The sequence below is a fragment of the Mesocricetus auratus genome, unplaced genomic scaffold, assembly GCF_017639785.1.
Source record: "Mesocricetus auratus isolate SY011 unplaced genomic scaffold, BCM_Maur_2.0 Super-Scaffold_100019, whole genome shotgun sequence".
NCBI classification, from domain to species: domain Eukaryota; kingdom Metazoa; phylum Chordata; class Mammalia; order Rodentia; family Cricetidae; genus Mesocricetus; species Mesocricetus auratus.
The window spans coordinates 21,951,306-21,966,463 of record NW_024429200.1 but is presented as its reverse complement, the minus strand read 5'-3'; the positions used below and the strand labels follow the sequence as shown (position 1 = coordinate 21,966,463).

Genomic DNA, 15,158 nt, shown 5'->3' with positions numbered 1-15,158 from the left:
ATCTTAAAACATTTCATAGAAAATGTTTTAATCAACCTCAAGCATCTGTTTTTGTATAACTTTTTAGCACCCCCTCCCTTTTTGGTCTACTTTCTCTGAATAAACATCCAAATGTGAACTGAGTGAAAGGAAGCTTCCTGTACAAAATTGTGTCTATGGCAAAGAACATGGAATAATGTTATTATGATTTTGCCAGATTTCACTGAACTTTGATGTTCTTACCTTACACCCATGAAAAAAATAAAGAAACAAACAAGCAAGTGAAGGAAAAAAAACAGGAACAGGAAACTTTGGGAGGAAATGGATATATGTGTTGCTTTGAGTGCAGGGATGGTTTCATGGGTACATACTACATGGTCAACCAACAGATTGTAAACACACACACACACACACACACACATATATATATAATGTGAATGATAAAAGAAGATTCTATTTTAAAATTAGAATGTCTATTCTTACTTTCACACACACACACACACACACACACACAGAGAGAGAGAGAGAGAGAGAGAGAGAGAGAGAGAGAGAGAGAGTTTGATGTGAACTTCACAGAAATTGCATCGAATCTACAAGACAATACGAAGAAACTGATACTTCAGTCTTCAAATTTTCAGCCCATAAAGATACCACATCACTCCATTTGTCTAGGTCTTTGACTCCTTTGGCAGTATTTTATTAAATTTTTGAGTTGTTTGGTAGAGGATACAGCTGAGTGGGTAGAACCCATGTTCAGCATACATGGGACCCTGGGTTCTATCTTCAGCTGCACTAAGTAAACCAGCTAACAAATTGTAAATATGCAACAAATTAATGCTAAAGGCTTTATTTCAATAAAGATTTTAGTTTGTAAACATGTTAGAGGTACAAAATGTTGGAAACGCCACAGACAATTTTGATATACTCCTTTTTCTGTACCCTCACACGTTAACATATATTATCAATATCAAATTAAGCAATAGAGCATTCTAGTTTATTGCTAACACACTACAATAGTTCTATTTATTTTGGTATTTTTGTTGATGTTATATAGAAGCACAATTAATTTTCATATGTTGAACTTACTCTTTACTGCTAAATTCAACTTAATTCCAATAGTTTATGGGTTTATTTGGGTTATCAGCAGAGTTAGATATGAGAAAATATATGAGCTAAAACAAATAGAAACTAATAAAATGATCACATTTCCTATGTTTAGTGAATAATGTTTTCAAGGATGCAGTGTAGAAATAAAACAAAATATACTTTCTAGGATGTTATCCATTTACTCTATTTTTAATAACTGTGAGATACAGGCATGTGCTTCATTAACTGATCCCTCAATTGACCTCTAAGGCTAAAGGTGATACAGAATCATTGACCTACAGTTGGTAACAAGTAATATTTAAAAAAATCGCTTAAATGAATGTAAAATAAAGTTATGATCTCTCAATTATATGTAATTTGTCATTAATTCACATTATAGAGACAGAAAAATTAAATGAAATAGCTAAATCTAGATATATCAAATATTTTCCCAGGTACAAAAATTTAAAAGCTGCAACGATATTTCAAATACATTAAACATTACACCCGAGGAATATGTGTCACACACAGATATAGAAATGTAGACGTGGCAATACAACTTCAGAGCAGCAGCAACAGAGAGAAGAGGAAGGGGGTTAGGTTGACCTGTCATGCTCTATTTTGTACTAGGCTTTTTCTTTTTCCCACCAACCAGCTCCCAAATCACGACAAGGAGACTTTGTGTTATTACTGAAATCTCGGCCTAGTGTAGGCTTGTTCCTGGCAAACTCTTTTTAATTTAAATTAACCTGTTTCTCTCTACCTACCTTTCACCTTGGGTCGTTCTACTTCTACTTTCACTGCTTCTTAGTTCTGGCTGGTGGATGCCTGGCTTCAGGCCTCTGGCATGTTCCTCCCCTCCTCCTTTTTCTCTCTTGTTGTTCTTCCTCATTCCTCTCTCAGACTTAGATTTCTCCTCCTACTTACTCTTCCTGCCTGTCAGCCCCACCTATCCTTCCTCTCTGCCTAGCTAATGGTCATTCAGTCCTTAATTAGACCAATCAGGTGCCTTAGGCAGGCAAGGTGAAACAAATACAGCACATCTTCACATAAACAAATGTAACACATCTTTACATAAATATTCCACAACACTATTTCCCCTGTTTTCTTTCTTTCTCTCTTTTGTAAAAAGCTTTTGCAGGCAGATGACACTAAAAAAGAGAGGAGGATAAACTGTCAGGAATAAAGCAACACACTGGTCCTAGTCATTAGAGAAAGAAGATTCTATCTTGTGAAGGTAGAGCACGAAATGCACCACCCAGTGCTACAAGTCAGAAGGAGGGTTGAGAAACCCTGTCTATCATCAGTAAGAAACTTGGGGAACACTTCAGCATATTAATGGGTGCCAGATGGTGGGGGGTAGAGTGGGTAGAAAGAACTTGGCATCAAAGAAGAATGGGAGTAACAACAAATGGCTCATTTTTTAAAAAGCTGACAATAAATGAAAATGAAGAGAGTGTTAGGTTTTGAGTCTTCAATGCCTCTCCCCCCAATATCATGTGGAGCAATTGGAGGTGATGAGAGTTTATAAAGTGAGGCCGAACTGAAAGGATGTTTGGTCAAAGAAGGGGCTTCTGACTGGGATAGTGGAACTCTAGCATCTTCCCCTGCTTTCTGGTGGTAAATGGTGAGTGCCTCTCTTAAAAATGTTTGTGTCATGGAGAATTATGCTGCCACAGGCTTATAGCACCATGACCAAGTAACAATAGGCTGAAACCTTTAAAAGTGACAGATGAAAGGATTTTATCCTCTTTTTAAAGTTGTTTGTCTCATGTATTTTGTTACATCTAGATAAAGCTGACTAACACAGATATACACACAGACACACACACACACACCCCTAGTCTAATTTGTTTGATATTTTAATTCAATCTAGGTAGCTACTGAAACAACTTCATATCCTGTTTTCTTCAAAAATTGAGGCCTCAGCTGGTTGTAATGGCTTATATCTATAATCCCAGCACCTGGGAGCCTACTGCAGGGTTACTGCTGTTGAGTTCAAGGCCATCCTAGATTGTAGTGTGAAAACTGTCTCAAAGAAACTGAATCTTCATATTAGCAATACTAAATGACTTAAGCAAAAACCTTTTCCCTTAAGGTAAAAACTCCAAAGTACAAAATATTTTAATATGATGTAAAACAATATTTAAGAGTTTGCATTAAAGCACACGTAAGTAATATAAGTGGTAGTGTAACCAAAGCAGAGAAATGTGAGCCAAGAATACAGAGTTTTCAGGTACACTGCATCTGCAGATTGATTCAAAGAACTGTTGTGCATCTTGATAAAGCCATTAGGTCCTGCATCTGGCCAACTTTTCACGGTTAGAAACTAGCTCATCGGTGTGAACAAAACCAAGAGCTTTCAGAAAACTGTCTCATTAACCAAATGAGATCACCAGCTTGGTATTTAAGGCATTTAGTTCAATAAAGAGTTTGATTGCCAAACAATCTAGACTCATCAGCATGACTAGTGAGCCCAATTATCATTAGGACATTTGATGACCAAGGCTGAACACAGACATACATTTTCATTTCTAAACATGCAACTAACTTGTAATGCCATGCCCTACGAATGTTAATATTTTCTGCCATAGAAACAAACAGAAATGTGAAAATGATGCTGTTTCTCTGCATTCTATGCTCCTCTAGCAATGAGAGCATTCAAATTTAACGATTCCTGTGGTCCCTTCAATATAAATAAATTTATTTGTATTATAAGATCACAAGTACATTCTAAAGGATGAAGTCAGTTGTCTTCAATTTAATCACAAGCAAACAATGTTCATTATTTTCACTATCTCTGAAAATAGGTATAATTTCATTGTGTATTATATTTTTGTCCAAATAGACTTTCTTTACTTAAATTGACTTTTAAAGATACTTTGAATTTCTACAATTAATACTCCCCAAATCTATCCTTATTGTCAGAAGTCTACAGTGACTTACAAGAAGAAAGTCTTCGGTTCAACTTCAGTGACTCAGTGACATCACAATTTTTCCTAGGGTGAGATTTTCTGATGATAAGGCTATTTTTTTCAAGTCACTCACATCTGTACATGTAACTTCTCCTTCATACTCCTGCAAGTAATTACAACAAAATCATCAGTTTGTCAAAAACAAAACCAACCAACCAACCAACCAACCAAACAAACAAACCAAAAAACATGTTAACTACTAAACCACAAAGATAACAAGTGGAGTAAGTTTAGTTTTTTGAGACAGGGCCTTAGTTTGCAGCATTGGCTGGCCTTAAAATCACTATGTAGATCATCTTACCTTGAAACTCATAGGGATCCAACATCATGACATCACCATTATGATTTATTTGTTTCAGTATCACCACACACAGATACACATTACCATTTATTATCACGGAAACTAAAACATACAGTTTTGTGTTTTCTTGTGAAAATTGTAATAAGGATCTGTAATCTCAACCTGGTACTAAGGACTGAAAAAAATATTAGCTCATCATATGATCAGCCATTCTCTGACTTAAAGGCTGAGATCAATGCCGGCTGAACCTTTAAACTGAAAAGGCAACAGAATACCAGTTATTTATACACAATGTTCTTTTGAATAATATCTTTTAAATGAGACCAATTTTCATGGAATAACCTGTCTTTCATGTCAAAGAGTTCTGAGGATGCACACAAAGACTATCATTAAACTATATATCATTATGTAGGTGGCAAGTTTTAAAACATTTCTTACACATAAAAGGGTATGGGCTTTTTTGGATCTATAATACAGTGTTTATTTTGTTTATTCAATGCAATCTATATAGTACTAATAAGATATGGGAATGGTTGAAAATCAACTCAAAGGGAAAAAATAAAGATTCACAGTGTCAACAAGGAAAGGGACAAACAATCTTCTTTTAGAAGTTGTTTGAAAGTATAGCGAGTGAATTGATGAGGATTACTAGGTAGTGGTTCTCAACCTGTGGGTTGTGGCCCATTGGACAAAATCTCTATCTCCAATAGTATTTACATTATGACTCATAACAGTAGTACAGTAGCAAAATTACAGTTATGAAGTAGCAACGAAGATAATTTTATGGTCAGGGTCACCACAGCATGAAGAACTGTGTTAAAGGGTTGCAGCATTAGGAAGGTTGAGATCAATACCCTAGACACCAGAGGAACACTTCTCTGTGTCCTGAGTCAGCAGTGACTGTGGCTAATTCTCTTGTTCTGAAAATTTGTGGGTTTGAATCTCCAACAATAGCTTTTATATTCCTAACGATAATGTGCTAGACATTGCTTGATATTCCAACAATAATGTCCAATAAAGGTATCAGTGCTGTCCAATAAAAGGCTAGAAATTGTATGCTATACATTATTTATTTCCAGACTAGAGCTAAGCTGCATTCATGTACAAAACCTGAATCATAGTAAATATGAAAAAGTACTTTAGTAATAGTACAGATACATGTACATGCACGTGTACACAGAATATGATTTAACCCAGTATACCTAAATAGACTAACTACTTAACTCTCCTAATCTTAGACTGTGTCCTAGTTCAGGGTACTATTGCTGTGATGAAACATCATGACCAAAAGCAACATGGCATGGAAGGGAAATTGTTTGCCTGGCTTAAAATTCCACATCACTGTTCATCACTGAAGGACATCAGGCCCGGAACTCAACTAGGGCAGGGACCTGGAGGCAGGAGCTGATGCAGAGGGCATGGGGGAGTGCTGCTTCCTGGCTTGCTCAGCCTACTTTTTTATAAAATCTAGGACCACCCACTGAAGGATGACAACACTTACAATGGGCTGGGTCCTCCCACCTCAATCACTAAGAAAATGTCTTGTAGGCTTGCCTATAGCCTCATGCTATAGACAAGTTTTCCTAATTTAGGTTCCCTCCTCTCAGATGACTTTAGCTTGTGTCAAGTTGAAATAAAACTAGGCAGCAGAGACCTATATTGCATTAGCTGTAAATATACTTTAGATAATAGTAGGTACTTGTTGGTTGCTTCCTCAGCCTCTGTTTCCTTTTGTTTCCAACAGAAAGTAGTTTGATTTTCTTTAGAACTCATCTATTGCCTGTTTAAAGCAGCCATGTGGTTTGTGTAGACAGACTCTTATTCTTAGGTTAAACTCTGTAGAGATCCTTGAACATAAGAAAGGAACTGGTTCAGAAATGGGCATTTGCCATATATCAGACAATGAAACAAGAACAATATACTAAGGACTACTATGAATGTTGTTTCTTTGTTCTGTAGAAGCTCCAAGAAGAATCCATGGGCAGTTCAAGAAGCACACATGAGATCAGTTAACGTTGTCATTGGATAAAACAAGCTATGTAGCATGAAAACATATCTAGCTTCTGGGTAAAGACAGATCTACAAGGACAAAAATAGAGTCATGACTGATAACAACAAGAACTTTTGAATGAATTATCCTCTGGAGCCTAAAATTATATTATGAACTTGCTGTTGCCAGCCTAATGTGCATAGTCGAATAGGTTGGTTGTATGTCCCCTTGTTTGTGACACTAGTAACAAGTAAAAGTCTAGAGGAGTCTTAAGCACAACCCAAGACTGTCATTGCAAGACACCCACTCCCCCCCAAAATGGACTATTGACACACTGAGCTTTTTCTCCCACCTGAACTTATAGAGAATTCCTGATACACACAGGAAGAACTCAGATATTGAATACCTGAAAATGAAGATTAATAATCCCTACAAATAGCTGTCTATAATTTCAATTATTTATTTTTGTTCTAAAAGACTGCTATGAATTTGTTTCAATTCATTGCATTGCTTGACACAATTTGTGACTTTAATTTAGTTTTCTGGTTGCATATGCTAAAATAAAGATTATTATTTTCTGTCATATTCATGCATGAGAAGATTGTCATTACATGATTAATTAAGTTGGAAAAATATCTGCATGTTCTTGATTGAAATGACGATAACAGGAAAGAGGGAGGAAATAACACAGCCATCCTTCCAAAGTCTAGTTTGATGTGTTTGTTTACTCTTGGTACAAGATGTCAGGTTCAGAAGAACGGAGGAATTCTATTTCAACGTCAGCTAGAAGTGAACATTAAGGCAGCGAGGTACTTTAGAGAAATGGGTTTGGGAATATAGACATAAGCTTGAGAATTTTCATTTGTTGGTCAGAAGCAGGATCTTCAAACTTTCTGCTCAATGCCAGCTAATAAATATTTTAGGTTTACTGTGCCTCCTGGAATCAGTTGTGCTACTGCAAGGCCTAAAACAGCCATATACAGCATAAATATTAATGGTTGTGGCTGTGTGGAAGCAAGCTGTTTACCAAAAAATTCTGGCTACAGACCTAATTTGTCAACTCTCATAAGAGAAACTAAGCAACAACATCAATAGGTAATACTGAAGACGAAATTGACAAAATGCACCAGAAAGAGACCAGGGTTGATTCTGCATCTCCCGCTTTGTAACCTGGAATCTGAGGAAAGAGCCAGAAGTGTGTGGTTCTAAGCACCCTTGGTCTAGATCACATGCTTCACTGCTCCCAGACTACTGAGTACCTTTCATGGGCAACAATGGCAATGGCAGTGTGGTCCAATGGAGCATGACTGCAATCAAACAGCTCTAACAGTAACAAAATGCCTCATGAAGACAAAACCCAGAAAAGAAGCAAGCAGGATACACAGAGGAGAGGCTGGGGAGATGGCTTAGCAGGTCAAAGTGTTTGCTGTACAAATTTGATAACCTGAATTTGATTCCTGCAGTCCCTGGGTGGAAAGAGAGAATTGACTTCTGAATGTTGTCCTGTGACTTCCACAGCATCTCTCTCTCTCTCTCCCTCCCTCCCTCCCTCCCTCTCTGACATTTAAAAATATTGAAAAATATTAGTTATATATGGTTGACTGACTAACACATTTGTACAGCCTCTAAGTAAACTCAGATCAAGAGTTTTAAGTGACTTACAACAGGGACATCAATTACCAGGGATAGAATTATAACCCAGCCTGGTGCTTCTTTTACGCTTTTCTCCAATCGGTCCCTTCGCAAGGGCAATGTAGACTTTCTGAATTACAGAATTCACCCCAAGGCAAACTAAGCCTCGTAATATCAATGAAAAGTGACCATCTCTTTCCTACGAGAGGTTCGTACACCTTTACCTCTTTGGAGCTCGTTTTCTTAAGGCTGCTTCGTGACACTTGGAAGAGCCACATTCGGAAAACACAAGCACTTTGTATAGTTGGGTTCTCCCTAAAAATGTGCATCATGCTGGCTACAGTGCGTTCACTCTGGACTGCGTCATTCGTCTTTTTCAACTTTTTTTTTGGCTCACGCTGCAGAAAGCTAGAAGCTCCCTGCCATCTACGTTGTCTGGGAGAACAAAGGAGCGCTCCCCGTCTCCCAACGACGTGGAACCATCTTATCTCGTGCGTCTCCGGCACAGGCACAGGCGGTCTTCCTACAGCGCCTGGCCCTCGGCTGGCGCCCTCCCATCGCTTCCACCCAGCCCACCTCCCGGAACAGCGCCACACTTCCGCCTCTCCCCGCCTTCGGCCATCCCCGCCTTCCGATCGCCACCACCCGGAAGCCCGGAGGAAGCGCACTGCGCACGCGTACGAGCCGGCCCCGCCCCGCTTCCCGTCGGGTCCGCTCCATTCAATGACCGATTGGCTGCCGCGGGGGCCTCGGGAATCTCGCGATACTTCTCTCCACCAGCGGGCGGGAACCGGTACGTGCGTCCGGCGGCCCCCGCGTCTCGTCTCCGTGTTGCCGGGTTGTGTCTCCTCTTCCCGGGACCTCCGGGCCCAGCAGCATGACGTCTGCCTTGGAGAACTACATCAACCGTATCCTCGGGCGGCTGCTGCGACTGCTCAAGCCGCGACGGGGGGCGGGACCGGGGTCGGGATCCGCGGTCGGGTCATCGGGCAGACCCTGGCCCTTGTCACCCGCATCCCAGAACGCAGGGTCGTTGCAACTTTCCTGCAAGTGGCCTTTCGGTCGGTTGTTGCAGATTTGCTTAAGGCCCGTGCGTTCCAACCCTAGGAATAAGTTGAACTGTTTTCCTAAGGGCGACCAGTCTGTAGATGCTCGCAGGCTTGCTGTTTGTTCGGGGGTTAGCTTAAATGGAATGGTGGTTCTCCCATTTGAGTTTAGGGCCCCCTACCTCCACTTGAAGTATCTGTGCGATAGAAGTAAAAGAAAACCTGCTATCGTGTTGGGGTTTAGTGAGAGGTAAGTAGCTTTTAAGAGCCCATTGCAAGATTTTAAATTAGAACTGCTGCTGTAAAAAGTCAGGACAGAAACAGTGCACTGAGCATTATGTACAAAGAAACCATGAAAACAGAGCTTTTAATGATGCTCTTTAAGGATTATTAGTACTTGATGGCATTAATTATGACCAGGTCTTCGACTAGGAGGGTCTTAACATGATATACAATGATGCAACATTGATAAGCACTCATCCAATTGTTATTTCAGAGGTGGAGAAATTGGTCTAAGAAAGGAAGGAATTGTATTGCTCAGTGTTATAGATGGAAACCATTGCTATTTGAACCAGAGTCAGATGTCAGACTATCCCTTCTCCCATTGGATTTACTGTTTTCAAGATAGAGTTGAAACAAGTTTAAAACCTTTTCTCCTTCATGAGCTGCGGCTGTGTTAACTTTAATACTGCCCTTTTCTTTTCTTTTTTTTCTTTTTGTAAGTAATTGAAACCATTTCCTTACCAGGCTGAGAGTTTTCAGTTTGTAATCTCTTAAGATACTTTCCTTGACTCCGTTCTCAGGAACCGTTGCTGTTATCACTTCTGATGGGAGAATGATTGTGGTGAGTGGTGTTTTCATTCTACTCTTTTTGTAGGCTCTTTATTGTAAATTTAAAGTAACGTCTCTGATCTAATGTTCAGGTACCACAGTATAACCTCGATTGTAGTGTTCTTAGGATCCACCTGTTTTGACAGACCTTTGTCTGCTGACTGCCAATACCACTTCTCTAATAAGCCTTGAAGGCTTCTGATGTGAAATGCAGAGCTGTGTAATAAGTCTACTGATTTTCTTCTTGCATTTTTTTTACTTCCATTCTATTCCTGTTGTTTGTTTTAATTTAGAGCTCTTTAACGATTTACAAATTACGTATATGCCCTTGTAAATTGCTTAACAATGGGGAGATTCAATCTGAGAAATGTGTATTCTTCAAAAATAATGAGTGTGGTTTCAGAAACTTAAGTTAGCGAGGGGACTTCTTTGGGGCCATTGCTTCATCTACTACCTCTGCATTATTTCTTTCATGACTGTGATTTAATGCCATGTTTCCCATTTGTGATTTTGTTTCTTAAGGATTTGTTTTTACTTACGTTGTGTGTGTGTCTGTGTTAGCGTCTGCCATGTGTGTGGGGATACACTACAGAAGGAGCCCAGAAGAGTTTGTCAGATCCAGCAGAGCTAGGGTTACAGGCCGTTGTGAGCCACACTGTGTGGGTCCTTTGGAGGAACAGTATATGCTCTTAACCATCTCTTCAGCATCTTTATCTTCTTCTTACTCCTTAGTGAGCAACACCATTCAAAGCGGTAGACTACCATAGGAAGTGCGGTGCATATCATATGCTAGGAATTTTGTGTGCTATTTAGTCTGCAACAGTCTTGTGAGGAATTACCACTTATATTGTAGATTAGGAACCAAGCTTAGACAAAATCAAGTTACTTTCACAGAGATTCAGTATAACAAGTGACGAAATTATAGTGTGTTGTAAATTGAGTTTTATTCCAAAACCAAGGTTACTTGCCTTGTTCTTCTTAATAAAGGAAACAGATATGTAAGTTTTTTTGTTTGATGGTTGTGAGTTTACGCTCTAAGTTTGTCAACAGTAGGCAATTAGGAATATGTTAAACACTGAAAGAAGTCTGTTGCTATTAACAGATAATTTGCAAATAGCCGATTTTTGAAAGCCTCATGTTTAAATTTCTTATTTCTGTTTGAAAATGCCTTTAGAAGAAAAGCTAAACAGAAACATTGTACTGACACTCAGCAGTTCTGTCTTTATTATACAGAGCATGTTTATAGGGGTTTATGATAACTATGATTTGCTAACTGCTAACTGCTGTAATAGTCTAATTTGTTTTTCTTTCCAATTTCTAGATTCCAGGTTTCTATTTATTTCATTCTGATTCTGTATAATTATGGCTTTCAGAACATGGGGGTATAAAGGTGGGCTCAAGAGATAAACCAGCCAAATCCAAAATAAGCTATTTCTTCAGAAATTTACACAGCTATCATGATACTACATTTTGCAATAGCCACAAAGTTTTTCCTGATTATTTCCTTCAAGTTAAGTTCCTGGGTATTTTGGTTCTACATTTGCCTACTGTAATATTAAGAGTATTCAATAATACATACAGGTAAGCACAATATTGGCAACAAGGATATACTAAATGTTACCTGTAACTACCATGTGATTTGTGTATATTTATAGATTAATTTCTCAAAAGCATTGTTTACAACAGAATAATGTAATTACTTTGTAATCTAGCTCTGGAACTAGCCTTGTTTATCTGTACTGAATCTTGTAGTTACTACCCATGAAATCTTGAACCATCATTTTCTAGAGTATCAGGTCCCTTATTTGAAATGGGCAAAACACAGTACTCTCCAAGGTGACGGAAAGAGGAGGTGATTTGCATAGTGTGTTTCTTTGGCTACTGGCTATCACTAAGTATTAACAAGCAGTGAACTGTGTATGGCTGGTTTGTGGTTCTCCTTATTATTCAGTTAAAAAAAAACATTTTATCCTAAACGTGTCCTGTTTTAGTTTGTTTTCATAGTGCTAATTCCTGAACTATGTGAGTTTATTTACTTGGAAATCATAGTGCCTGGGTGTTGCTTGCAACTGCATAATAGATTTGCAGTACAAGTTTTCCCCATTATAGAAAAAGTGAAGGGTAAGCTCTGTTGTGGCTACTTTGGGACCACAGAAAACATTGTGCTGCTAGTGGACTGACAGTAAGACATAAGTACAGCTGAAATGGCTGTAAGCTTGATTTGCATATTCAGAACCAGAATATAGTTTGTTTTTTCTTGCATGTTTTCAGGGAACACTAAAAGGTTTTGACCAGACCATTAATTTGATTTTGGATGAAAGCCACGAGAGGGTATTCAGCTCTTCACAAGGAGTAGAACAAGTGGTGTTAGGATTATACATCGTGAGAGGTGACAACGTGTAAGTAAAATAAGTCATTTTGAGTAAAGTTACTTTTTCATTACTGGTGTGCTTGCATTATGGAAGAGAGATTTTTCCCAACTTAATATGTCATCTATACATAATAGAATTGTGCATTCATCTGCTTTGCAGCTATAGATTATCTTACATTTAATTTATGCTTTTTAGGCTGAGATTCCTCAGGAACCAGGTAAAATTGTCTCTCCACAAAGCAAACATCGGCCTACTGAGACTTGAGACTTGGCCTTTGAATGTAGAGTCTTGCACATACAGAACAGTCTACCATTGATCTGTGCTCTCCAGCTCTCTTTACTGTTTACATCCTAACCAGGCTTTCCTAAAGTTGCTTAGAACTGACCTTGAACTGTATATCACCTGTTACTGCAGCCTCTGAGTAGCCTAAACCACTGGTGTGTGTGTGTGTGTGTGTGTGTGTGTGTGTGTGTGTGTGTGTGTGTGTGTGTGTTGTGTGTTTCTACTAGGAAAGAGGCCTGGATAGGCCTGCAAAGGACCCTGCTTTGCACCAAATTCTTCCTTAAGAGGCTTCTTAACATTTTGGAAAATCTCTTTAAAAATTTCTTGTTTGACTGAACTGAAATCCTGGAGCCCAGTGACAAAGATGGAGGAGTGATGAGCAAAGGGGTCAAGACCATGATGGTGCAACCCACAAAGAAAGCTGACCGGATAAGGGGGAGCTCTTGAATCCCAGGCTGATGGCTGAGAGGCCAACAGGGGACTTATCCAGACTCTGTGAATGTAGTGTCAGGGAGGAGGCCACAGAAATCACTGGGGCCTTGGGTAGTAGATCAGTGTTTACTATGGTGTATGAATGATTTTGGGAGCCCATTCCAAATAGATGCTCTCTCAGCCTGGACTCATGGGGAAGGGTCTAAGTCCTACCCTAGATGAAATGACCTGCTCTGGAGATTCCCCCCCCAAGTAGGGCCTCACCCTCCATGGGGAATGATGTGGGGATGGGTTGGGGGGCTGAGGGGTCTGGTGGAGGGACAAGGGAGGAAGGGTGTTAGAGGGAGCTGGGATTGACATGTGAAACATTCATGTTTGTAATTTAAATAAAACCATATATTGAGGGGAAAATCTCTTGTTTGAGCTATTAATTCAAGTTCATTTAGCTGTGTTTGTTTTTAGTGTCCCATGAAAATACCATAGTCTTATCGAATTCAGAACACTGATGATCTAGTTTGAGAAATCTTAGACATAGCAGTTTGACAAAAGCTGCAACCATTTTGAACAGTGCTATTCAAACTATTTTTTCTGGTAATGGAAGTCTTGAATATCAACATTTTCCAGTATTATATCTACTTGCTTTTGTAGCTGTCCTATTTGAAAAGTGGTTGGTGACCAAGGAACTAAATTTTAAATTTGGAGTTTTTTTTTTGAAATTGAGTCTCTTCATGTAACCCATGCTGACCTGGGACTTGCTATATGGCCTAGACTTCTTTCATTTTCCTAGAGCTTTGCAAGTATTGGTATTATAGGCTTAATCACATTATGTGGCTAAAACTTAAATTTAAATGTTTCTAGAACACTACGAAGAGTCAAAATATAACTACAGGAAAGCAAAAGTTACTAGTAAGTTTAGGTGGTTTAAAGGGATACTTGCTTAATGTAGTAAACTGTAAGCTTAGTTCATTAGTGAATCCTGTAAGTTTATCTTAAAATGAATATATGCTTTATTCACTTAACTTTATCTGAAATTTACATTTGGTAAGTAGGTTGATTGATCCTTAATCAAAATTTGGGTTTATGATTTATAAAATGCTCTCTGGAGATGACTTGGGTGAAATTATGATGTGTCTTGTAAAGGGTGAGCCGAGCAGAGGGGCCCTTGTCCCTGAGCACAGCATACTGATGGAACACTGCGGTGACAGTGTGTGGACTCGCTGATTTGGATGGTGCTTCCCACACCCGTGTTACCAAGAAACCAACTGAACATTTACTGAACCTACTGGGGGTGGAGCCTCCTTTTAGGAGCTCCTGAAACAGACTTTTTTGTTTGACTCTAAGTAAATGCAGCAGATCAGCCACTAGTTTTCCAAAGATCTGATGTTCAGACAGTTGCGGTATCTCTTTAATATTTCTTCTTGTAGCCCCACCTTCACGTTGTTTCTTGAGTGTTAGGACCTAATTCAGTGAGTCCTGAAATGACTTTTGCTTCCCACCGCATTTTCTCACTGCGCCTTCTCAGTTCCACACATTTGGAAGAATGAAGCAATGCTATAGTTAATGGGGTTTTAGAAATGTATGGAGGTTCACTTCAGCATGTTTTTAACTCTTGTCTTTCCCCCGTACTGATAATAGAGCGGTCATTGGAGAAATTGATGAAGAGACAGACTCTGCACTGGACTTGGGGAACATCCGAGCAGAACCTCTGAACTCCGTAGCACACTGAAGACACAGTGTGTGCTTAGATGTCTGTAAATCCTGTACAGAAACTGCTTCTTGTGAAGATGATGTTTAGATTTTTTATGAGTGTATAATTGTGGATTTTGACTTTGTGTTGGTACATTGTAATATGTAAAGTGAAATATTTCTACATTTTTATTGGGAAACATTGCCTAAATTAATAAATGCAGTTGCCTGATTTATTTTTCTACTAAATGATAGATCATTTTGAAAACTTAGAAAATACCATTACTTTTAGTAGTTTAATATTTATGGAAAATGGGCTGTAAAGAAAACTTAGGGTATTATTGTAACTTATACATGCATGTAATAGTAATAAAAGAGACACATTTCTTTCCATGTTTTTTAAGAACATCACCAGACAGTAAATTGTCTTCTACGGGTACGTGAACCGTAGATGGTTATCTATCACACTGCCCTATAGTTTACAGTGTTTGCAAAACTGCTCTTTATGTCTAGGAGAGATGAATAAATTGGTTGAGTAGTGAAAAA

The 15,158-nt window shown here is 38.8% G+C and overlaps 1 protein-coding gene and 1 long non-coding RNA gene across 5 annotated transcripts in view; one reads left to right on the top strand and one right to left on the bottom strand.

Moving 5' to 3' along the window:
• LOC106022019 overlaps positions 1-8,594 on the bottom strand; it is a 58,652-nt gene extending 50,058 nt beyond the window's left edge. For 2 of the 4 annotated variants that reach the window (XR_002385104.2, XR_002385106.2), the window contains exons 1-2: positions 8,188-8,591; positions 4,012-4,143 (exon numbers count right to left, since the gene is read on the bottom strand). This is a non-coding gene — a long non-coding RNA (uncharacterized LOC106022019). Of the gene's footprint in view, positions 1-646; positions 2,217-4,011; positions 4,144-8,187 lie in introns of those variants that run through there. The other 2 variants (XR_001197116.3, XR_002385105.2) reach the window with 2 other exon arrangements.
• A 127-nt stretch (positions 8,595-8,721) lies between these two features.
• Positions 8,722-14,844, top strand: Lsm8 (LSM8 homolog, U6 small nuclear RNA associated). Its single transcript, XM_040728605.1, has 4 exons — positions 8,722-8,871; positions 9,813-9,853; positions 12,112-12,239; positions 14,562-14,844. Exons 1-4 carry the CDS (start codon positions 8,841-8,843, stop codon positions 14,650-14,652), a joined length of 291 nt encoding a protein of 96 aa, XP_040584539.1. The 5' UTR covers positions 8,722-8,840; the 3' UTR covers positions 14,653-14,844.
• The last annotated feature ends 314 nt before the right edge of the window (positions 14,845-15,158 follow it).